Here is a 23,478-nt window from a genome sequence, read left to right on the forward strand (position 1 = left end):
GATACGTTGATGATAAAAGACTAAGAATAACATGGACCCTCTCTGGAAGGAAACAGCAGACGTGGTTACACAGGATATGGAAAAGGCCGAGGTACTGAACTTTGTCGCCTCTGTCTTCGCCAGCAAGTGCTTTGGCTGCACCTCACAAGTAACAGAGAGCAAAGGCAGGGGCTGAGAAAATGAAGGACTACCCACCATAGGAGATCAAATTCAAGACCCTCTAAGGAACCTGAGGGTGCACAAGTATGTGGGTCCTGATGAGATGCATCTATGGTTTTTGAGGGTGCTGGTGGATTAAGTTGCTAAGCCATTATCCATATTTCAAAAGTTGTTGAAGTCCTGTGAAGTTCCTGCTGCCTGGAAAAGGGGAACCCCTCCCCGTTTTAAAAAGTGAAGAAAGGAAGACCCAGGTAACTGCAGGCCACTTAGTCTCACCTCTGTGCCTGGCTAGGTCATATGGTAGATCCTCCTGGAAACTATGCTACGGTGCACAGAAAATAAGGAGGTGGCTGGTGGCAGCCAGCATGGCTTCGCTAAGGGCAAATTATGCCTGACAAATTTGGTGGCTTGCTATGATGGGGATTACAGCATTGGTAGATAAGGGAAGAGCAAATGACATCATCTACCTGGACTTGTGCAAAGCATTTGACACCGTTGTGCACAGTATCGTTGTCTCTAAAATGGAGAGACATGAATTTGATGGATGGCCCACTCAGTAAGGAGTTGGCTCCATGGTCACACTCAGAGAGTTGGAGCCGACAGTTTGATCTTCAAGTAGTGACCAGTGGTGTTCCTCAAGGGTCAGTATTGGGACTGGTGCTGTTTAACATCTTTAGTGACAGGGGGATCGAGTCCACCCTCAGCAAGTTTGCTGACGACACCAAGCTGCATGGTGTGGTAGACACTCTTCGGGGAAGGGATGCCAGGGAAGGGACTTTGACAGGCTCAAGTGTGGGTCTATGCAAACCTCATGAAGCTCAGCAAGGCCAATTGCAAGGTCCTGCACCTGTGTTGGGGCAATCCCAAGCACAAATACAGGCTGAGCGATGAGTGGATTGAGAGCAGCCCTGCAGAGGATGACTTGTTGGTGTTGGTGGATGAAAAACTGAATATGAGCCAGCAATGTGTGCTCTCATAGCCCAGAAGGCCTATCACATCCTAGGCTGCATCAGGAGAAGTGTAGCCATCTAGCCAAGGGAGGTGATTCTCCCGCTCTGCTCTCTTCTTGTGAGATCCCACCTGGAATACTCTGTCCAGCTTTGGGGCCTCCGACATAAGAAAGACATGGTCCTGTTGGAGTGAGTCCAGAGGAGGCCACAAAGATAATGAGGGGGATGGAACACCTTTCCTGTGAAGAGAGGCTGATAGTGTTTGAGTTGTTCAGCCTGGAGAAGAGAAGACTCTGGGGGGACTCTGTAGCAGCCTTCCGGTACCTGAAGGGACTCTACAGGAAAGTTAGGGAGGGACTCCTTATCAGGGAGTGTAGGGATAGGACAGGAGGTAAAATCTGTAAAGTGAATGAGGGTAGATTTAGATTAGATTTTTAGGAAGAAATTGTTTACTATGAGGGTGACGAGGCACTAGAACAAGTTGCCCAGACAAGTTGCAGATGCCCCCTCCCTGTCGGTGTTCAAGGCCAGGCTGGATGGGGCTTTGAACAACCTGGTCTAGTGGGAGGTGTCACTGCCCATGGCCGGGGGTTTGGAACTACATGATTTTTAAGGTCGTTACCAACCCAAACCATTCTATTTTGAGATTCACTATCAATGACCTAGAAGAGATAACGTGCAACAAGGTACTCAAAATATGCCAATACCCTGGAGTCATTCATATTTGTCAAAGTGAACCAAATCCGAAGTGACACTGTGTGAGGGGATGAGAAAGTGAGTACTGAGAAGTGTGCAGCAGGTGTATTGGAAGGAATGATTTGTTCTGGGGCATGGCCAGCTTCTAAGTTTCTGTGGCTACTCGGGGCAGCAGTATTGCAGGCCAGTTACAGAAATGCTTTTACTCAATATGCAAAGATGCCATTAGGGCAGCAGTACTGCAGGCCAGTTACGGAGATGCTTTTACTCAGTACGCAAAGATGACAAGTAAATCATGCTGAGCTGTATGAGGAATGGTGTAAGGAGAAATGCTGGGAGCACCAGGATGCTGTTCCAATAGTCAAGGTCATTTCCCCACCCAAGACACCGTCTGCGGTTCTGGTCATCTTTCCATAGGGTCAAAAGAGAGGATGTACTGGGCATGTGTGGTGAGAGTGGTTAGAGCTGAAAGACACCTTGTGTTAAGGGAAGGAGGGGTCATTTAGTAGTGAGCTTAGGTCTAGAAAAAACAAAGGGCTTTTATTCTTTGCCTTTTCTCACTATGCAAGGAGAACTGAAGGCTATTGAATTGTAGTGGGATTGTAGTCTTTTACTCAGCATCTTGATCTCATTACTGGAAGGTATCATTTATAACCCAAAAGTTTACAAGATTACCAAAAAAAAAAAGGAATGAGAGGTACTTCTCTTTGCAATGAGTCCATCTAGGCTGATTCTTCAGAGGTAAAAACAGAGGGGTATAACCTTTCATGCTCCAAAGTGTGTGTCTTTCCTTTGGTGAGTCTCATCCCAGCATTTCTTCCCATCCCTCCCATGGAAATTCCAAGTCTCTTGTTAATCCATCCAGGGTGAATTATCCTGCCTGACTCTCCAGTGGGTTCTCAGCTGTGATTTCACGACTTGGCTTTCCTCTCCTGCTTTTCTACTCTCTCTTTTTGGTCCTAGCAGCCCTACTCCAGCTATGTACCTGTGAATAACTCTTAACAGGCACCTTGGTGGCTTTTCCAATTTGGCTGACACCTCTGCCCCAAATATCTGTACCCAGCTGAGTTTTTGCTTGTCATGATGCCCTTTGCCATCAGTGCTTCAGCTGTTTTGCAGCTGTGCATTCACACAGGCCTGAGTTGAGAGGGATCACTTTGAAGCCAAGCTCACTAGGACACCGCAGTGAACGGTTTGGTATGATTATCGAGCCAGCATCATGCTCTGATGCTGATAAATTGCTGCAGCCCAGTTGGAGATTGCCAGGATATACCCGTCAGCTGGAGGGAAGAGTCCTGTGCTTGCTCTGCTAAAGTCACCATCCAGCATGGAGCTAGAAGGACAGGGCTGGTGGCAAGGTTCATCTCTGGGGTAAGAGGCTGAAACCAGCAAAAGGCTGTGGGTAGATCTTCCTGTTTATTATTGCTACTTTCTTCTGCAGTTGGTGGGACTTTCTCTCACCTGCTCCTCAAAGCAGTTGTGTTTCTGCTGTCAACTTGTCATTTCTAGACCATCCCGGTGATGCTCAGTTTCCATTTATCCATTGCGTGGTCTCTGTGTTTTCCATGGAGCTGCTCTGCACAGGAGGAAGATTTCCCCATATTCAAGAATTGCTGACCCAAGCCCAGCTATGGGTCCTGTGGCAATTTGAGGAGGGCACTGAAATAAATATTTGACCAGCAAAAGAGTAGAGCCTAAGCCTCCTCTCTGCACTCTGTGGTTGCATCTGAATGCATCTAAGTCAGAGGAAGGAAAGAAAACAAGCAGGGGTTGTAACCAGCCCCTGATGGGTGCCCTGGGGGCTGAGGGCCCAGTGAGCAGGGGGTGGTGATTCAGCCTAATAAAGCTAATGACACGAAGCCAGGCAAAGGAAATTGTGGGATCATGATGCAGCAGCTGTCCCATAGCAGTTTGTTTCCATCATCCAGACATGATTTCATATCCCCACCACCCCACCCTTTTGCTCTTTCCTGTACAGAAACACTCTCCCTGGTGAGGGGAAGGGGTTGAGTCATGGTGTCCTCAGGAAGAGGAGTAGTCCATAAGAAAGAGGTGCACCTGAGTGGTTTGAGAGTTGGGGAACGAGGACACGAGTGGGACCACAGCTACTGAAGCACCTGGGCTTTTCTGGCACACCCCAAACTCAGCAGGCTTCTCCATATGATCTTGTCCCTGGACACTGGTTCCCAGGGAAATCCTGTAGCACAGAGGAGCCTGAGATAGCAGCTGAAGTTGGCTCCTAACTCCAGCAGGGCTACGCCATCATCCAGCTGGTGTGTGTCTAACCAGGCTTTTCTCTCCTTTCCCCAGGGAAGACGATGAAGCTGTAGAGATGCTTCCCTACGTGATCGCCACCCTGGGCTCAGCAGGGGCTGCCTGCAAAACGTCCACATGTAACAACAGCACCAAGGACTACTGCTACAGTGCCCGTATCCGCAGCACTGTGCTGCAGGGGCTGCCCTTCGGTGGGGTGCCCACCGTCCTAGCCCTTGACTTTATGTGCTTTCTCGTAAGTCTTCCTAGTGTTGCTTCAGCACCTTCTCCTCAGGCCATGAAAGTAGGCCTGTGGTTAGAACGCCTCAGGTACCATCCTGGACTTTGCTACTGGCTGAGTTTGTGGCCCTAATCATGTCCCTTAGCCACTGTGGGCTTAGCCACTTAACTCCAATACAGTCGCACTGAGCCCATGGAAGGGGGTTGCCAATTTTTCTAAGGATATGGGTGAGATCAATCCTGCATCCCAAAACTCCTGCTTATGGCCTGAAGTCTCTGCAGCTTTACCCAACCAAAGGCTTTGCTTGTTCCTTCTTAGGAACTACAGGACCACAGATGCTGTAGCCATAATCTCACCTCCTTGGGACCTGAGGGCCTTTAGATCGTGTGGCTAACTTAGCTATTGTGTGTTGCATCTTGGACCTCTGCCTCCCCCAGCCATCCAGATTAGTCTGATTTTAAGAGCCCTGGGGAAGTTGTATTGTCCTGTGGGCTCAGCATGCTGTTAGCTGAGCAGTTCTGTCCCCTCCTACCCTCCTTATTCCTGTGGCTCTGCACACAGAGGATGAGGACAGAACCTCATCTCACAGCTCTTCCTTTGCTCTTTTCCAGGCACTGTTGTTTGTCTTTTCAATTTTGCGTAAAGTTGCTTGGGACTACGGACGCCTGGCACTGGTGACTGATGCTGACAGGTAAGTGTGAGAGGGGGCAGGAAAGCAAGACATGAGAGATACCCTTCTTTGCTGTGGGGCAGAAAGGATAAATCACCTTGCATGTGTTAGAGGCAGCTGGGGAGGAGGGACAAGCACGCCAGTTGTATTCACTGAGTTCCAGGAATGGGAAAAATCCCCACTTACCAGCTTTTTTGTTACAGCATCCCTCTCCCAATGCAGAGAGTGGTTCCCACTGGCTCCACTGTCACTTACGGTCCCTACAGTGATAGAGATGTGCAGGGGCCCTTGCAGAGGAAGAGTAGATGGAGGGAGGAGAGAGGAAAAGAGGTCACAGGAAGGGTGAGGGCTGCAACAGTGAAGGCTTTGTTAAGCCTCTGAAGGTGTCTTTGTGGTTCTGCTGGATGCAGTTCTCCTTAAGAGCACTTGAAAGCAGTAGGCTGCATTTCCAGGCGCAGTACTGCTGTGCTAATACAAGTTTAGCTCTCATTCCAAATGCTGATGAGTCAGTCTGGGTATGCATCCTTCCTGCCCAATGCATTAGTGGGCTGCAGTGTCATTGACAAAAGCTGGGGCCCACTGGAGATGGCAGCTCCATAGCAGAGTGAGATGCTGTTCTCATTTTTGCTGTCAGCAGCAGGAAGGACAACAATTATTTTCTTACAGTGCAGAACAAGGAACTCACCTTGATCAACCTAGAGGGTTGTCCGCCTCTCTCCAGGGGTGGTTCACTGTGCCCATAGCACCTTGTCATGTGCTGGAGGCAAAGCATGGCTTCTGAAAGCTGGCTGTGGTAGGTGGTTCTTCTCCTTGATTAGCTCCACGAGCTCATTGTGCCCAAAGGCTTGGATGGGACTGAGCTCCAGCTTCTTTGGTTCCTTTGGGATACAGATTCAAGCAAGCTGCTCTTGAGCACTGCCTGCATGACAGTGGAAAGAGTAAGACTTGTTTTCTTCCAGCATTGAACCAGGAACTCCTGGTTTAGGTAAGTGGTCCTGGACAGTGTTAGATAAGCAGTTGTGTCCCTGTGGCTTCTCTGCTTCTCCTTTCCTGGGCTGACTGGGGAAAACAGCAACACCAGGGCCTTGAGGGAAAAGCGAGGAGAAGGAGGGAATAGCTACGTGAGATCTCACTGGGGAGAGGGCAGCAGCTCCTCGGGGTTAAGCTGTATGGACCCAGGTGCTGTCTGGTAGCTGCATGGCCTGCACAGCTCTGGTCTTCGATTGGGAGAGAGGACTGGCCCTTCATGGAGGCAGTGCTTAAGCAGCTCGGTTGCAAGGGACTGGGAGCAGTGGCTGTAGGCAGAAAGACAGAGGGATGCCAGATATTTAGCAAGAGAGAGCTGGTAAGTGCAAGGAGAGGAAGAACACGGCTGGGGATCACCAGGACCAGAATCCAAGGGAGGACCCACTGCTGCCTATCCCATCTGAGGGGTTGGATGAGTATTTCAGGAGGATGGGATGCGTGATGACTGCCTGTGGGGCAGAGAGGCATGGAAGGGGAGCTCAGATGGCAGCTGGGCAGCCCCAGCAGACTGTTCTGCCTGTCCCTGTCCCTCAGGAGCTCCCTGGGACACCCATGATATGGAGCCGGGCTGCCTTCCCAGTAAAGCCAGCTTCCCTTTAGTTGGCAACAAAGCACTCTGCCCCTGGGCCAGCGGGATCTCTTGGGTATTGTGGCTTGGGGCAGCACTGGGCCCTGGAAGGAATGTCTTCTCCAGCCTGACCATTGGCAGATTTCTCTTCCTCAGGACAGTGTGGAGCCTTGTTGGGTGCATATCTCCCTGCGATGGAGGAGACCCAACACCCGATCCTGTGGTTGTAACCTCTCCTTTTGTGTTTCTGTGCCCTCAGGCGTCGACGCTGGCAGACGGAACGAGAGGAGCGGGAATAGTATGTTGCTTTTTCAGGGTCTCGTTTCTTCTCTCTTTCTTGCTCGCACTCTCTCTCTTTCTCTCTTTCTCCTTTTCTCTTATAGTTTTGTGTCTTGCTTCTGAACTAATCTAAGCGGCTGGAAGTTTAGACTTGGATTTGTGTCTCTCAGTGGATTTATACTCCTCTCTTCTCTTTCCCGCCCCTTTGTGTCAGCCACTACCACAGCTGGATGCACCCTGATTTTTCCCTAGTAGCCCTTAAACACTCCCCAAGGGCAGAAGGGCAGCAATGCTGAGGAGCTCCCAGTCCCAGATGAGGTGGAAGGTGCCACATCACATGCTCTGCCTGTGTCCAGCTGTTGTGCCTTACCATGGAGAAAATAAACCTGGCTGCCTGAGGCCACATCACACTCAGCTCACTCAGGTGCAGGGGGCCTTCTTTGCCTAGTTGCTTTCATGCCAAGGTGCCATGAGGGTTGCTCTTGCAGCAGCTGCAAGGGCAGGTGGATGCACAGAGAGGATGTAGCAGGTAGTTGCAAGACCTCTCTTTTTCTTCGCCCCAGGAGGCTGCTGGAACCAGGGCAAGAGTTGGCTGTTGTCTCTCGCCACCTACCCCTGGTTAGCAGCACATCCAGCAAGACAACACCTTTGTCCTTTCTCTCTCTCCCTGCAGAAGCAAATTTCCTGCCTTATTGTTGCCAAGAGCATCCTCCAATACCTTGGTCTGGCGCTGCCCATTAAGCACTGCCATGGATCCTGCCCTCTAGTTCTGCTCTTTCCTCTTCCTTGCTGCTTTTATTCCTAAGAAAAGAGCATCCTCTATGTCCTGCCAACTGGCTGGGTGGTACACATAGCAGAGGAGACAATCTGCTGTAGGTGTAGAGCCTGTGATGGTCACTCCAGCCAGCCTGGCATGTGCATGAGGCCGAGGCATCAAGGTGCAGCTCACTTATTGTACCCCATCACTTGTAAAGGAGGGGTCTGTCACTGCTATTGCCTTGAGAAGAAAATTCAGGGATGCTCTGATTTTTGATAGCTGCTCCTTGCCCCCAAAGGAGCAGAGCAGTAGGCACTTTGAAAACAGAGGTGGTGGTAGCTGTGGTACATGGCACAGAAGGGCCCCCTCACTTTTGCTTGAGTGCTTCACTAATGGTTGGCTCTGCTTCAGGTGTGTGTCTGAGAACTTCACTGCTAACGCCTAGCAGGGGGAGTAAGGCAGAGATAGCAGGGCCATCATGCTCTGAGGCTTTTCGGGGGAGCCACCTCAGCTATCCTCATAAGTGCTTGTCTCTCTATGGAGACTGCTTCTTCCTGCTTCCATTCTTCATCTGAGCTTGCTGGAGCTCTCTGCTGACATCTCCCTCTCCCACCACCCTACCTCAAACCTGCTGCTTGAGCTGGGACAGTATCGGTAGCCAGAAACTTCCAAAAGCATGTGGAGCTCAGTGAGGAAACATCATCCTCGCTGTGCTCCTCCAAGGCTGGTGGCACCTTCCCATCCCAACTGTTATCTGTGCTGGGGTACAGCAGCAGGTGGTGGGTTAGGGACACATGTATGCCACCTGGTGCTCCCAGCCCTTGAATGTGCAACTTTGCTCTTGGTGTGGGAGGGCATCCTCCTCTGACATGTCGCTTTACCTGAAAACTGGCCAGTGCCTTCATCCTGCCTCTTGCCAGGGCTTGGCAAGAGAGCCATCAGCACTCTTAATTGGTGACTTGATCTATGCTGGGAGGTCATGGCAACCTACCCACACCTCAATGTGTAAGAGCAGCAGGCTGGTCACCCACGCAGTCACGTCCTGCCTTGCAGCACAGCAAGCCCTTTTCACAGCATGCCTGGCCTCTCCTCCCAGAGCCTGCGATCCCCTTGGCCCAAGGTTAGCCATGCCTTGGAGCCCATCCTTCTCCTACTCCGGCAGGGCCAACACCAAACTGGGACAGTGGGCAGGGTCCTGCCTTAATCTTCTTGTGGTTTATGGCAACTTTGTCGCCACCCACTTGCTTTGTTAGTACTTTGCTTTAAAAAGGCTCCAGCCTGGTGCAGGTACTGTTGGAGCTCCCTCTTCAGCTTCCCATCTTTGACAAAGTTTGACCTCCTCTGTCTTCTCAGTGCTGCTGGTCATCCTGATTGTCCTCTCTGCATCAACCTGGAGCTGAGTTAGCCTGGTCATCTGGTAGCACGGCACTCTTCTCAGTTGTTCCCTCCAGTGCTGCTGCTGGTCTGCCCTCTGGTATTCCAGTACTGAGGAGCCAAAAGCACACCACATCATCGTGCCAGGCTCTCCTCGGTGCTGCAGACAGCAGAAATTCACCCTCGCTTTCTGCACCCAGCTTCCAAGCCTCTGGGATTTTAAAGGGCTGAAGGTCTGAGACCTTGATTGAAGCTTGCTCAGGTCCTCCAGGAGAGTAGGGTGTTGGGCTGAGCAGTTGCAAGGCTGCATACCACTGCCTGGTCTGCACTGCTGTAGTCCCATGACGTTGAGCTAATCTCCTTTCCCTTCTCTCTGTTACTTCCAGCTAGGGACTCAAGCAGGTGCTGCTCTGCTCTGAGGAGGCCATGTGTCCCATCCTCTTTCCTTCAGCAGGGTCATAAGGGTCTTTGCTTGTTCTCCTTCCTATAGTGTCATCCATCTCATCAGTAGCACTCATCTCTCAGCTGTTTCTCCGTGTTCTTGTTCATCTGATCTTCCCTGAGCCTGTACTCGTTATGAGGAGACCATGTTTTCATCTGGGTTTTTTTTCTTCCCTTTCTTCTAGCCTTCAGATCAACCATATCTCTTCTTGCACTTTCAAGGTCTCAGCCTGCTGCTGTCATCTTGCAAGTGCTACTTAATTTAGGTCTCTGGACCATTTTCTTGTCTCTTTGCTAGCTGCCCTCTGCCTCCAATTGTAGTGGAGGCTATCGTCTGCCTTGGCTGCTTCTGCTGCAGGTTCTTAATCTAGGTCCCTGCCTGTGCCTGGAGTAAAGTGGTCTGGGATATTCACCTCTCTTGCTTTCCTGTCCTTTAGCCTGCAGTCAGTTACTTCTAGCTATCTGCCCTGCTCATGCTGGAGAGATTTCCAGGCAGGAGGCCCAGCCGAGGCTATGGAGCAGGTTGCGCTGAGCCTGGCTGCAGGCAGCACAGCCGCTGGGGCTCATGTGTGTTCTTCCTCCTGGGTTTCCCTGTGCTGAAGCACTAAGGGTGGGGAGAACTGTTCTAGTAGGATTCAGGCCACCAGACTCCTAGCCTTCCTCTTCTCTGAGGCAAGTGAGACCCTCCAGGTTGGCTGCTGCCAGCGCCTCAGTGGAGCACAGCACCCTCTGGTTTCCACCCACGCTCCTCTGTCTAAACCCTGTGGTAAACAGACCTCATCTCTCCTCCCTGGCAGTCGCAGGCAGCCCCCTTCTCACAGAGGCTGCTGCATAACCCAAGTGCCTCTCGGAAGGTGCTGAGTGAGTAGCATCTGCGACCAAGCCCATGGGGGCTGCCGGGCTCAGGGTGCTGTCTAAGGAGGGATCTCTACTTACTGCTACCTCTGCTTTCTGATCTTGCCTCTTTTCACCTCACCTTGGGCAAACAGATGTGAATTAACCTCTGATGATCTGGGTGCTCTTGGTTCCTGGCCAGGCTACCTCGTCGCATCTTCTAACTTTCTCCCTCGCCTCCTGCTTGTCATTTTAGTGTAGCCTCTGCCCTGCACTCCGACAACCATGACCGCTATGAGCGCCTCACCTCTGTATCCAGCTCTGTGGACTTCGACCAGAGGGACAATGTGAGTACCAGCAAGAGTCAAACACCTTGCCTTTTGAGTGGACAGGAGCCCACAGCTTGTCTAAACCAAGAGGTTTCCATAAGAAACACTGTTTGCCCATCCCTAGGCCTTAGGTCTCACACCTTGTAGTATGTGTGTGGTGTAGAGCTCAGGAAGGCATAACTACATGACTTCTAGATGTGTGCTTAAATAAGTAGGCTGTATACATCCCTATGGCTCTATCAGACATCTGTCCAACATGTCTCACTATTACAAACATTACTTGCCAGCTCCTCCTCACACTGCTATCTTCCTCAGCTGCTGTTCTGCTCTCTGAAGGGGAGGCACAGTTCAGTAGGATAACAGGGTGTGACGGATGAGTGGCGAAGCTCACAGGAAATATTTCTCTCCGCGGTGTCCTTTGAGGAGCACTGTCTTGGCCCAGCCTGCCTTCCCAATCCCTGCAGAGCTCCTCTTGTCCAGGATGGTGGCTAAAGTACCAATACTTTTCTGGATGTCTCTAGGCTGTGGAGAGCTTACATGCTAGCCGGGAGCCCATGGGTATCTTGGGAGGTTGAGCTGCCAGTTGGCAGGGGACAGCAACATGCCAGAGACCAGTCTGTGTGTGCCCATGGAGTGGCACTGTCATATCCTTCACCTTTGCCCATCCGTGGCTCTGTACGTCTGGGTGCTCATGGTCTGTCCCACCCTGGGCCAAGTTGGGGGACGTACAAGGACACCAGCCTGATCCCTTGAGGCTTTGAAGGAGGAAGCAGGGATAAGGGGACACAGAATTGATGCAAGACCCTCCTGTCTTCTTTCTGCACAGGGTTTCTGCTCCTGGCTGACGGCCATCTTCAGGATAAAGTAAGTGCCCTAGGACCTGCACAGGGGACCCACAAAAGGGACCCGTACGGAGAAGAAGGAGAGGCAGTTCAGGGCATTGGGACATGCTGCTCTCTGAAGAGCACAAGCGAAGTGTGTACTCTGGAGAGGACAAGCAACTACGGGACTAGTGAGGAGTCCTAAAGCCAAAACTAAGGTCACACAATAAGTCTGTGATGGAGCAGAATACCCAGTCCAGGCCTTTCCTGCCTCAATCCCTTCTCAGTCTGCTGCTCTGCAGAGATGCTTCTCTCCCTGGGCCTCCTGCTAGGCACACTGCTGTCCAAGGAATGTGTACAAAGGGGAGACAAGGTTGCAGGAAGACGCTCCCAGCCTGATGATGCTCAGGAGTAATCTCCTAAGCACTTCTTGGCTTCGGAGCTCTGTGGAATAGTGTCAGCCATCTTCTATCTCAGCAGGAGCAGCAGAGCCCACCAGAAGGGTGTGAGGTGGGGTTTGCCTGTGTGAAGCTGCCTGTCCTGGGGGGCAGAGGGCCAGAGTGTGGCGAGTGGGGCTGCGCTGAGCGTTGCACGGACAGGTTTCTGCCCGGGCTGTGCTCCCTACCCCAGGGCCTGGCCACAGCTCTGTAGAGCAGAACCAGGGGTGCTGTGTGGACTCAAAACAGGATCACAGCCATGACCCTGTGCCTTTCTCCAGCACTTGAAGGAATGTGGAAGATTGCATGATGGCCTTTCTTTCCCCGACAGGGATGATGAGATCCGGGACAAGTGCGGGGGTGATGCAGTTCACTACCTGTCCTTCCAGAGGCACATCATTGGGTTGCTGGTGGCCGTGGGTGTGCTTTCCGTGGGCATCGTGTTACCTGTGAACTTCTCAGGGGACCTGCTTGGTGAGAGCTGGGAGCCTCTGTCTGGGCTGGGGGAGGTGCTTTCAACACCCCGGGGAGCACTGCTGGGCAGGACAGGACTAACACAGACAAACTGACTGCTCTTCCACTTTGAGCATGGTGCATCCAGAGGGTCATCCCAGGCAGCTTGAGTTTTGGGGTGTTCTGCAGGTGAGATTCCTCCTGTAGCCCACCGAAGTGTTGCTCGGTGCCACTCTGTAACTGAACATGCCTGTCTTTCATGCCTCTTTCTCCCTAGAAAACAACGCCTACAGCTTTGGGAGGACAACTATCGCTAACCTGAATTCTGGGTATGTGTGGGCATGGGTGGGATGGATAATTGAGGCCCTTGGGGCATTATTTTGTAAATATCCACTTGCTGCACAGCCTCACCTCCTTGAAGGTTGCATTTCTGCCTTCGCTGCGAGGCTGCTGTCCCTGCTTCAATTTCCAGGCTGAGCTCCTGGAAGTTGGTTTTAGGGCATGTGGGTGCTGTGGCAGTCATGCTGCTCATGGCTCTAACACCTTCAGGGCCTGACCAGCCACACACACGTTTGTAGTGGCAACCTTGCATTGACCTTTGTGGTTTCCCTTGTGACAGAAATAACTTACTGTGGCTGCACACATCTTTTGCCTTCCTGTACCTGCTGCTGACGGTGTACAGCATGCGCCGGCACACCTCCAAGATGCGCTACAAAGAGGATGACTTGGTGAGCAGAATGTGGCCACTCTCTCAGGAACATTTTTCCCATGCCCTTCTGTCAAATCAGGTGACCCTGAAGAGAATGCTGAGCACCCCACTTCCCACAGCAATTTGGGACTGTCTTGTTTTGGCTGTTCTTTTATTCTGCCTGGCCAAAGGCAGATCTCCTCCAGAACAGCAGTACTAACTGCTTGGGGGGAAACAGGAAGGCATGCACAGGCTGAACTTGTTGCGGGAACTCCATGCCTTCCTCAGGGGTTGCTCCAGCTGCTTTTGCACCCTGTTTCAAGCAGCTGCAGCGTAAGCCTGTAGCCCATCTATGTGCAGCGCATCAGGATGCCAACAGCTAGTGGGAGCACAGGAGAGGGAAGCCTTGGGTACTAGAAGCGATGGGGATGCTGTTTCCCATTTCTGACTCAGACCTTGGGGGAGTTTTGCTGCAGTCTGGTTTTTCGCACCATCCACGGCTACCTGCCATCTCCTTTTTTTTTTTTTTGTCTTTCCTTCCAGGTTAAACGAACTCTCTTCATCAACGGGATCTCAAAATATGCTGAGCCAGAGAAGATCAAGAAGCATTTTGAGTGAGTTTCACTGTGTCCCTAATTAAAGGCTGTTCTGTAACAGGGTTCACAGAATCATTATAGTTGGAAGATCATCAAGTCCAACCATTACCTAACTCTACCAGGCCCACTTCTAAACCATGTCCCTGAACACTGTATCTAGAGAGCTTCTAAACACACCCAAGGATGGTGATTTGGTGATTCAGCCACTTCCCTGGGCAGCCTGTTCCAGTCTTTGAAAACCCTTTCAGTGTAGAAGTTTTTTCTAATATCTAACCCTAAACCTCCCCTGGCATAACTTGAGGCCATTTCCTTTTGTCCTGGTCATAATTTGTGAGGAAAAACCAACACCCACCTCTCTACAACCTGCTTTCATGTAGTTGTAGAGATCCACAAGGTCTCCCCTCAGCCTCCTTTTCTTCACATTAAGGAACCCTAAGTCCCTCAGACACTCCTCATAACACTTACTCTCCAGACTCTTCATCAGTTTCGTTGTCCTGGTTTTACTGGGGTAGTGCTAGTCTTAACCTGGAACGGCAATAACATACTGAGAGCAGAAAGCTCATCAAAATAAAAGAATACTTTTATTTTGGGCATCTCGCTGTTATTTTTCTGCACAAATTTTTATCTGAATGTGCAGTGTCCTTATTTTTGTGCCTTAGGATATGCCTAGCTATCTCTTGCAGAGCCATAGGGTGTCAGTGTGGTAAGGACTGGACAGGGCATGTGCCGAGATGTTGTCAGGTTCAGAGATGTGATGCAGGCAGGAGGCGCTCAAGCAGTGACTATGGGATGTTGTGCTGCAGCTTCTGCCCTGATCATAGTCTTTGTAGAAAAGTATATTTTTCTTTTTAACAAAAAAATTGAATTCCTCTTCCATCAGGACCTCAGTGAACACAGTGTCAGGGCCACATTTAGAGGAGCACAATGGGGAGAGGAGAAATGCTTTACACGCTTTGGGAACCCTTCTGCCTCATTCTGACCCCAACCCCTGTGACCCACAAAAGCAGGGAGGGTGTGTGGAGTCAGAGAGGTTCCTTGCTGCTACATGACTGAAGTCTAAAAAGGCTTCTCATGCCAGAGCCTGGAGGATGTAGCATTTGCCCCCTGTTGCTTCTCCTGCTCCCCTGCTGCCCCCAGTGAGCTCTTGCTATGTGTTGTGACCCACCGGATGGGAGAGAAGTCCTGGACACGTGCAGTTTGCTTGAGGGTACAGGCTTTGGTGCTGAGTGTGACGAGCTGGTCCTTCCCATCCACAGGGAGGCCTATGCCAACTGCACCGTCCTGGAGGCCCGTCCCTGCTATGACGTAGCCCGCCTGATGTTCCTTGACGCGGAGAGGTAACCCCTGGTTCGGGAGGGAAGGCCGATGCCACAGGCTCTCCCTCGAGTCTGGTGCCACAGGAGCTTTTCTGAGACACCCTCTTTCTTTCCTTCCTTCTTTTCTGCTCTGCTGTTTCAGGAAGAAAGCCGAGCGTGGGCGAATCTACTTCACTAATCTGCAGAGCAAGGAGAACACCCCATCCATGATTAATCCCAAGCCCTGCGGCCACCTGTGCTGCTGTGTCATCAGGGGCTGTGAGGAGGTGGGACAAGAGCTGAAGGTTTTGGGCAGTGGGGCCTGTGGGGTCTTCGGTCCCTAGGTCCCTGCTCTGACTCCTCTCCCCTTGCCCAGGTGGAGGCCATTGAGTACTATACCAAGCTGGAAGAGAAGCTCAAGGATGACTACAAGCGGGAGAAGGAGAAGGTGAATGAAAAGCCTCTGGGGATGGCCTTTGTCACCTTCCACAATGAGACCATCACAGCAATGTGAGTGCAAAAGGTCCTGTCCTCAGGAAAGTGACCTGTCCCAGCTCTTGCCTTAACTCAGAGGAATGCTGGCCCTAAGTCATCCCCTCAGTTTGTTCCTGCCAGCCGCCTGTGTCGGCATCAATCTTTCTCTTCTTCTCCAGAATCCTCAAAGATTTCAATGCTTGTAAGTGCCAGGGCTGTGCATGCCGTGGGGAGCCCAGGGCCTCCTCCTGCAGCGAGTCCCTCCACGTCTCCAACTGGACTGTCAGCTATGCCCCTGACCCACAGAACATCTACTGGTGAGCAACATTGTGGGGTTCAGCCGGCCCTGCCAATGGAACCTGTCTCCCTCTCCATCTGCTTCTCTGGTAGCTGAATGAGTTGTTCTTGCTGAAGCCCAGCCTGTCTGAACTAGAAGTCTGATGTGACCTGGAGGGGGAAAGCCTTGGGCTAGCGTCCCAGGTGCTGTTCATGCAGGCTGGACTGCGATGTGCACATGAGGCCCCAGACTTGCCCTTCCCCGTGCAGCCACCCTGATGCCTTCCTTCCCCTCTCCCAGGGAACACCTCTCCATCCGGGGCTTCATCTGGTGGATCCGCTGCCTTGTGATCAATGTGGTCCTCTTCATCCTCCTCTTCTTCCTCACCACCCCTGCTATCATCATCACCACTATGGACAAGTTCAACGTCACCAAGCCTGTGGAGTACCTCAATGTAAGGCCTTCAGAGACAGAGGCAGGATGGGGTAGCACGGGAACCACCCTGAGGCACAAGAGCCCCTGCAAGGCAGGGGGTAGGGAGAAACTGTCAGCGTTCCCCAGGTCCTGTTAGCCTAACCACGAGGGAGGTGCTGAGCCTGGCCTGGGTGCGGAGGCAGTCACGGTGCTGGGAATTCAGCATCAGCCAAAGGAGCTGTACCCGTGACTGGCACAAGAGCTGCTGTGCCATTTACCATGACATTTCTTCTCTGCCTCATTGCAGAACCCCATCATCACCCAGTTCTTCCCCACCCTGTTGCTGTGGTGCTTCTCTGCTCTGTTGCCCACCATCGTGTATTACTCTGCCTTCTTCGAAGCGCACTGGACCAGGTAAGGACAGCCGACGCCTGCTCTTAGTCATACCAGCGTGCTGCCTGGCCACTGGATATTTGTCACTGGTGTAAACGTCGCATCCCTCTCAGAAGGGGCAGACAAGGGACTCTAAGATTTGTAAATCCTCAGCAGAGTGGATAACGGTGAGACAAGTCTCGGGGTTCATACGCAAACATTTATTAATTTTCCAGAGTGTGTAAATTGAACTCACAGTAATTGGTTAAGTACATGACACATTAGGGCAAGTTGTAGAATATCACTTAATGATAACCAAGAAAAGACTAGGTATACCACAAACTACAGCAAGCCCTATGGTATGCCTTGTGTTAATGATAATAAGAAAGAAAAGCTAAGTATAAATTAGGCAAGCAGTATGATAAGCCTTGTGTTACTTAATAAGAGAAAGGGGAAAAAACAAAAAAAGAGAAGTAGAGAGAGAAATCACTGATCCAGGTTCCTGTGTCAGTCTTGCCAACGAGGCTTCAAGAGTGCATCCATCGTCTTCTTCCTCATTATCCTTGCTGCTCCTAAATTTATACACACTTTCCTTGGTACCCTCCCCTAGGTGGGCCTACACACTCAGGCATCATACATATTGGGAGAAGAAAGGGACTTGATGGGATGTATGTTCACTTCATGAGATGCATGTCTGAGATAATCTTCATTAGCGTATGCATGGGTGTCACCCATTATATCTGTTTTGCCAAACATGAGACAATAGGTCGTTTGTGGGTTGATTGCCTGCAGAGATGGGGCTGAGGCAAGACCTCTGCTTTTGCAAGGCTCTTACTTATCTTACACCAAGGCTGTCTGAGACATACAATTTCCGTTTAGCACTATCAGTCATTTACACCCCTCTCCCACCTTTCCTTCCACACTAGCAGTTCTCTAGAGTAAAGCTTCTGACTGGGTCCTTCTGCTTGAACTTCTGTCTTCTGCTTCAAGCATGGTGTTATGTTGCACCTCTTAGACACCTGGGATCTGCTGTGGACAGTTGTTCGGCCAATCCTTAACTATTGTGCAGCATGGTTGTCTGAGCAGAGCTTGATGTAGGTCTACAAGAAGAAAGCTGTGATGAGTTGGGGCTGGTCACTGTGTGAAAAAGCTATTAGTGAGGGAAGTCTCAGGTGAATGGGCAGGGGTGGTATGCCTGTACCTGTGTGTAAGTCACCTTAGCTCCAGTGGCCTCTGGTCATAGGGAAGGTATTTGAAGTGCAGAGCACTAAAAACATGCTGTTTGTGAGGCATCTTCCCTACAGGACGAGCAGCCCAAGCTTTGTTTTCTGCTCTAGGTTGCAAAGACTGGTGGAGATGATGTCACCAGCTCTGAGGATTTCAGGGCAAGAAAATCAATTGCCAAGGCTCCTTTAAAGATACAGGGACTGGAAGGGCCTGTGAGACAAGGTGGGAGGAACTAGGACTCAGGAACAGACCTAACACACTGAAGGGAAAGGGGGCATGTTTATGCACCAGTAGTGGCCAGGGTGAGATTCAGATTAGGCATGGGGAAGTGCTTCGTGATGAGAAAGTGTTGGGGGCACTGCTCCTAGAACTGGCAGGGTGACAGTGAAGGTTTAACAGCTTTCTCTCTGCCCTCAGGTCCGGAGAGAACAGGACGACCATGCACAAGTGTTACACCTTCCTTATCTTCATGGTCTTGCTGCTGCCATCGCTGGGCTTGAGCAGGTAGGGGTGGTGGGAAGGGAAAGCAAGTGCAGAGACCTGGAGTGTGGGGAGGGCTGAGATGCACCCCTGAATGCTCTCCTACACTGCATCCCTCTCCCACCACACAAGGGCCCTGGCCATCATCTCCTTAGGAAGGTGACATTTAGTTCTGACAGGGGAACCAGGCCAGACCATGCCTGACTGGCATGGTCTTACTGATGTCTTGACATGTGCTGTGGCCTTACAAGCAACGCAGCAAAAATTGGCACGGTTGATGGATGCGTGTGAAAAGTCTGTTTGAAGTCTGCTGCTGAAGGAGGCACTCCCCACCTCTGTGCTTAGTGCGCACTCCACGTTTCGCACAAAGCTAGTGAATTCTCCATTTGAGTCAGAACAGTGTAGTTTGCACTGCGTGGCTGGGTGGGACAGTTATGTGTAGGCTCCAGCAACAATGCTCGTCTGTTTGTGTGTGAGTCCCAAATCTTCCTCTAGGGGTTATAGAAGTGCCCTGTGGCGAACAGCAATGCATCAGCTGCCAGCCCTCAACGTAGGCTACCAGCACTGAACAGTGGCCAAGCCGGGGAAACAGTGTGAGGAAAAAAAACACTTGGAGCTGGGAGTGGGATGGGATGACCTCATTGTGATAGGGAGTTACTTACACATGGTAGGGTGATGGATCTACACCCCCACTAAATTCAGGGTACAGCCCCTCAGTGGTGAAGTAGAGCAGCTCCTGAGAATGAACAAACCCTCTGATAAAGGTAGAAGAACAGTCTTTCATCCCAGTGGGGATTAAAAATGCCTTGTTGCATAAAACCTTACAGCTTGGTCAGGCGAATGTTCTCAAAAGATTTGCATTTTGACCAGATAACATTAACAGACCACACTTCCTTCTGACAACTCATTTCTCCTGCTATTGCCTCTGGAGCTCTGTACTCCACCAGTGTCTGAGGTGCCAGAGGTCTGGATGGTTTTATATCAAAAAATCAGAATTGAGGAAAATGGGATTTTTTTTCTCCTAAGGGATTTTTTTTTTTTTTTAAATCTCTGTGGGGGGTATCTTGTACCGAACCAGTTTCTTATGTAGAGTCAGTCACCTGTTCCTTGCATGGATATTGTGTCCAGGAGGGAGAGGAAAATACTGGTAGGATTAGGGGAAAGAGAGAAGAACACGCATGAGAATGGGAAGCTTGCATCCCTTTTTGGGTGCTGCACTGTTATACCAAGTGTCTGATTTGCATAATTGCTGGTGACACATACCAAGAGGGAACAAAAGAGTCTATGGTCAGAGCTTTGGGTCTCTCTAGAGCAGCTTCCATGTATTTTATTTGGCTGTGCATGTGTGTCTATCACTGCTTCTGACTGTTCCTCTTTTTCTTCTTGCCCCCATCCCCCACAGCTTGGATGTGTTTTTCCGATGGCTGTTTGACAAAAAATTCCTCGCCGAAGCTGCCGTGCGATTTGAGTAAGTGGAGTTGGGCAAAAGGCTCTCTTTGCAGTGAGGGGAGGGATCTTCTTGTTGGCATCCAAAGGTATTATTGGGGCTCCCAGCTCCTGCCCTGCAAAGGGGGAGAGCACCTCCTGCAACCTGCTCTTGGTGTGCTTCTCCAGGTGTGTGTTTCTGCCAGACAACGGGGCCTTCTTCGTCAACTATGTCATCGCCTCTGCCTTTATCGGGAACGCCATGGACCTGCTGCGCATCCCCGGCTTGCTCATGTACATGATACGCCTCTGCCTGGCCCGCTCAGCTGCGGAGCGAAGGAACGTCAAACGAGTATGTAGCAAGGCTGGAGGAGTGCGGTGTAACTTCCACCTGGGGATGGGATTGCTGCAATGAGCCTTCGCCACCCTGATGGGGCTCGCCTGATGCTGCATGTCCAGCACACTCCTGCTCAGCTCCCAGAGTCTTGCTGACAGATGTCTCTTCCCTCTTGCAGCACCAGGCCTACGAGTTCCAGTTTGGGGCTGCTTATGCCTGGATGATGTGTGTCTTCACTGTGGTCATGACATACAGCATCACCTGCCCCATCATCGTCCCTTTTGGTAAGTGATAGCCCTCCACCTCCCTGGGTCAGAGGCTGGGGAGACCTCAAGGAGGGGAGGCGAGAAGGGTTTTGTGGGAGAGACATTCCCTATCAGTCATAAGTGCTGAGAAATAGGCTAATTCCCTGCTCTGCTGGCATCCCTCCCTTTCTCCCAGGACTCATGTACATGCTGCTTAAGCATCTGGTGGACCGCTACAACCTGTATTATGCTTACCTGCCTGCCAAGCTGGACAAGAAGATCCATTCAGGGGCTGTGAACCAGGTGGTGGCAGCTCCCATCCTCTGCCTCTTCTGGCTTCTCTTCTTCTCTACCATGCGCACAGGTGAGTCCTGGGCTGGGGTGGCAGCCCCTGGCCTCCTACAGAGCCACATCCCTTGCTGGGCTGTGGTCATGGAAGCTCCCAGCCACGGAGCACAGTCAGGGTTCCTCTGACGCTGCCACTTTGGTTTTGCTTTGTCCCAGGGTTCCTGGCCCCTACTTCTATGTTCACCTTTGTGGTCCTTGTGATCACCATCGTGATCTGCCTGTGTCACGTCTGCTTCGGGCACTTCAAATACCTCAGCGCTCACAACTACAAGGTGAGGTGGAATGCTGGGTTGAGGCGCAGGAAGCCGCAAAACAGCAGGGACTAAGGGTGGGGTGTATCCTAGCCTGTTCCCCAACAGAGTCTCTCAGTCCAGGCTTTGCAGAGGGCACAGTTCCAAGGCTGCTACCTGTGTGCTGCTCCTGTGGTGGGACATCAAGCATGTTGCCCTGGCAGTCTCTCAATTTCTCCTTTCCTCTCCAGATTGACCACACAGAGGTGGACACCATAGAAAACCGGCAGAATGGAAGACCTGCCACCAGTCTGCCAGCTCCCAAATCAGCTGTGAGTTCCTGTCTCCACCTCATTGCTCTGGTGTGCTCCTTACGTGGGTTTGGGAAGGGAGGGAGGTAACTCCCTGTCAGAGTACCCTATTCCTCACCTCTCTGAGGCAGTACCCAGAGTCTCCCAGTGAGGGTGGGAGGCAAGTGTAGGGCGCTGTGCCCCTCACCTGAGCTGGGTGACACACACATAACCCTTTCCTGCTGCTTCTCAGATGCTGCCTCTCTCTCGGCTGGGACAGTGAATCCAGCCGGGTCAGTCACCTTTCTTGTTCTGCATCTTTGTGTGCTTTGCCCACCAGCGAAAGCTGTCACCTGTGGGATTGGTCTTAGTGCCAGTGCAAAGGGGTCTCTGTGGGCATTGCCTTGAAGGCCATGAAAGTGCTTTGGGGACTCTCCTGTCCCCTGCCCAATTGTCTGAACCCCCAGAGCCTTTTCTGAACTTCTCCTTGGCTCATTCCAGCTGCTTCCTTCCATGGGATTTTTCTAGTTGAGGCCTGTGCAGCACTGTTCAGGGTACACGTGCAGAGATGGGGTAAAGCAGAGCCTCCTGCTTCCACAGGAGATCAGGGCTGGGGTGTGCGCATGTAGTCCAGGGTCCTTCCCAGTCTCCACGTACGTAAGGGCAGTGGCATCTCTCCAAAAGGAGGTTCCCCATAGGAGGCAGGCACAGAATCAGAGGGATGCAAACTGGTAAAAGACAAAAAAAAAAGGGGAGCACAATCTTCCATGGGCTCCAAAATGCTGAGGAGCCCTGTGCTCTCACAGCTGTGGCTCCCTGGGGTGCTATCTGTCCCAGGATGCTGGAGTTTGGCACGTTCACTGTTGCAGGGCCAAGCCAGCCCCACTTTTACCCCCTCTCCCAGTACATCCCATGGAGTCTGGACCCTTCCTCTCCCAGCATATCCCTGTGCTCAACCTCTTGCATCGCGCTTCACATATTGTGTTCTGCTGCCACAAGAAGCCCCCTGGATTCATGTATGTTTCTGCTCTCTCCCCACCCCTCACCTGGCCCTGGCAGAAGTACATCGCCCAAGTGCTGCAGGACTCCTCGCCGGAGGGCGAAGCAACGGAGTCAGAGGAGCAGCGGTCACAGGACGAGGACCTCATCAACGCAGATGGCATGAATGACACAGATTTCCAGTCGTGCGAGGACAGCCTGATAGAGAATGAGATCCACCAGTAGGGATCTCAGAGGGTGGGAGGGGAAGGAGTCCAAGGAGTGGGGCAGGCTGTGCACGCGGAGACCCAAGGAGAGGCACCCGAGGGTGCTGGCTGCTGCCCTTACCCGCCTGACCCCCGGGGCTGCTGCCTTCAGTGAGGGCAGGGGCCCTGCTGCCAGCTCTCCATCTCCCTGCCCCTCCACCCCTGCACCAGCCCAGCAGCTCGGCGGGCATGCTCTTTACTAGCTACCTTCTTTAATGCGTCTCTGGACCCCAAAACCCCAAGGGCTGGGGAGGAGGGGAACTGTGACCCCTGCGGTGCTGCTCTGGACCTGCAGGAATGAGGAAGGCTGGGTGCTCTGTGGGGAGAGGTTCAAGGGGAACCTTTGGGGTCTTCTCAGCAAGCCCCTCTGTCCCCTGTCCTCCTGGTGAGAAACACTAATTTATTACATTTACAAGAAGGTGGTAAGAGAAAAGCTTTAGTTCAGTGGATTGAAGCCCCACCTAAGGGAAGAAGGTGGCTTGTGTTGCACCTTCTCCCCATGCCTGCCCTTCCTCAACCCCTTGCAGCTTCCACCCGATGCGACATGCCAGGAGCCAAGCCAGGCAAGGGGAGGGATGGCAGAGACTTCCCTCCCCACAGGCAAGTCTCTGACAGCCTGGCCTAGTGGTCAGGGCTGGCATCCCCCTGGGCAAGGGTCGTGGGGTTGGCGTGAGCTGGGTGGCCCCTCGCAGGGTGAGGGGTGAGCTGAGAGCATTTCTCTCGGGCAGGAGGAGGCGCAGGCAGCCTCTCCCCTACGTCCTGTCCCCTCTTCCCTCAGGGACACAGGCGCAGGGGATTGCAACATCATTTTAAATGGCCGGTTTTTTGCACATTTTACTCCTCTTTCAATCAAAAATCAACCTGACTCCTGCATGGTACCATGACCCCCTTTGCTGCCCTGTGTCTGCACAGCAGGGTCAGGCCTGGGGGTAGGTGTGCTGTGCTGAGGGTCTCCGGGGTGCTAAGGAGAGGGGAGAAAGGGTCCTGGACTGCAGGCCCTTGGCCCCCTGTGGGGTCAGTGCTACCTGGTTGCTACGGGGCCCTGTGGGCTGCCTTCCCTGAGCTGAGGTGGGAGGGAATTCCTGGGAGAGCAGCCCCTGGGAGCCCTCTCCAAACAAGCCCATCATCTTCAGGAGCACAAAAACCTCATGGGGCTGTGCTGGCTTCCTTCACCTGCCCTGGCTGGGTGTAGACTCTTCCAGTATCGCTCAGCCTGGGGGGGGGGGGGGGGGGGGGGGGTCTTCCTTC

The 23,478-nt window shown here is 52.0% G+C and overlaps 1 protein-coding gene across 1 annotated transcript; it reads left to right on the forward strand.

Moving 5' to 3' along the window:
- Positions 1 to 4,137: 4,137 nt before the first annotated feature.
- Positions 4,138 to 22,210, forward strand: TMEM63B (transmembrane protein 63B). Its single transcript, XM_009873618.1, has 23 exons — positions 4,138 to 4,314; positions 4,911 to 4,990; positions 6,823 to 6,861; positions 10,505 to 10,595; positions 11,404 to 11,441; positions 12,167 to 12,309; positions 12,566 to 12,617; positions 12,908 to 13,016; positions 13,520 to 13,590; positions 14,829 to 14,909; positions 15,031 to 15,154; positions 15,244 to 15,377; positions 15,521 to 15,658; positions 15,919 to 16,072; positions 16,340 to 16,446; positions 18,049 to 18,135; positions 19,514 to 19,579; positions 19,726 to 19,888; positions 20,052 to 20,157; positions 20,315 to 20,482; positions 20,623 to 20,738; positions 20,948 to 21,028; positions 22,046 to 22,210. Exons 1-23 carry the CDS (start codon positions 4,138 to 4,140, stop codon positions 22,208 to 22,210), a joined length of 2,490 nt encoding a protein of 829 aa, XP_009871920.1.
- The last annotated feature ends 1,268 nt before the right edge of the window (positions 22,211 to 23,478 follow it).

The sequence above is a fragment of the Apaloderma vittatum genome, unplaced genomic scaffold (genome assembly GCF_000703405.1).
Source record: "Apaloderma vittatum isolate BGI_N311 unplaced genomic scaffold, ASM70340v1 scaffold7980, whole genome shotgun sequence".
Classification (NCBI taxonomy): Eukaryota; Metazoa; Chordata; class Aves; order Trogoniformes; family Trogonidae; genus Apaloderma; species Apaloderma vittatum.

Bases quoted from the DNA above. Each gene is read 5' to 3' on its own strand.
- TMEM63B (XM_009873618.1), top strand. From the start codon at position 4,138: ATGCTTCCCTACGTGATCGCCACCCTGGGCTCAGCAGGGGCTGCCTGC. The intron at 11,442-12,166 runs GTAAGTGCCCTA...TTTCCCCGACAG, and splicing joins ACGGCCATCTTCAGGATAAA to GGATGATGAGATCCGGGACA. The intron at 13,017-13,519 runs GTGAGCAGAATG...CTTTCCTTCCAG, and splicing joins GCTACAAAGAGGATGACTTG to GTTAAACGAACTCTCTTCAT.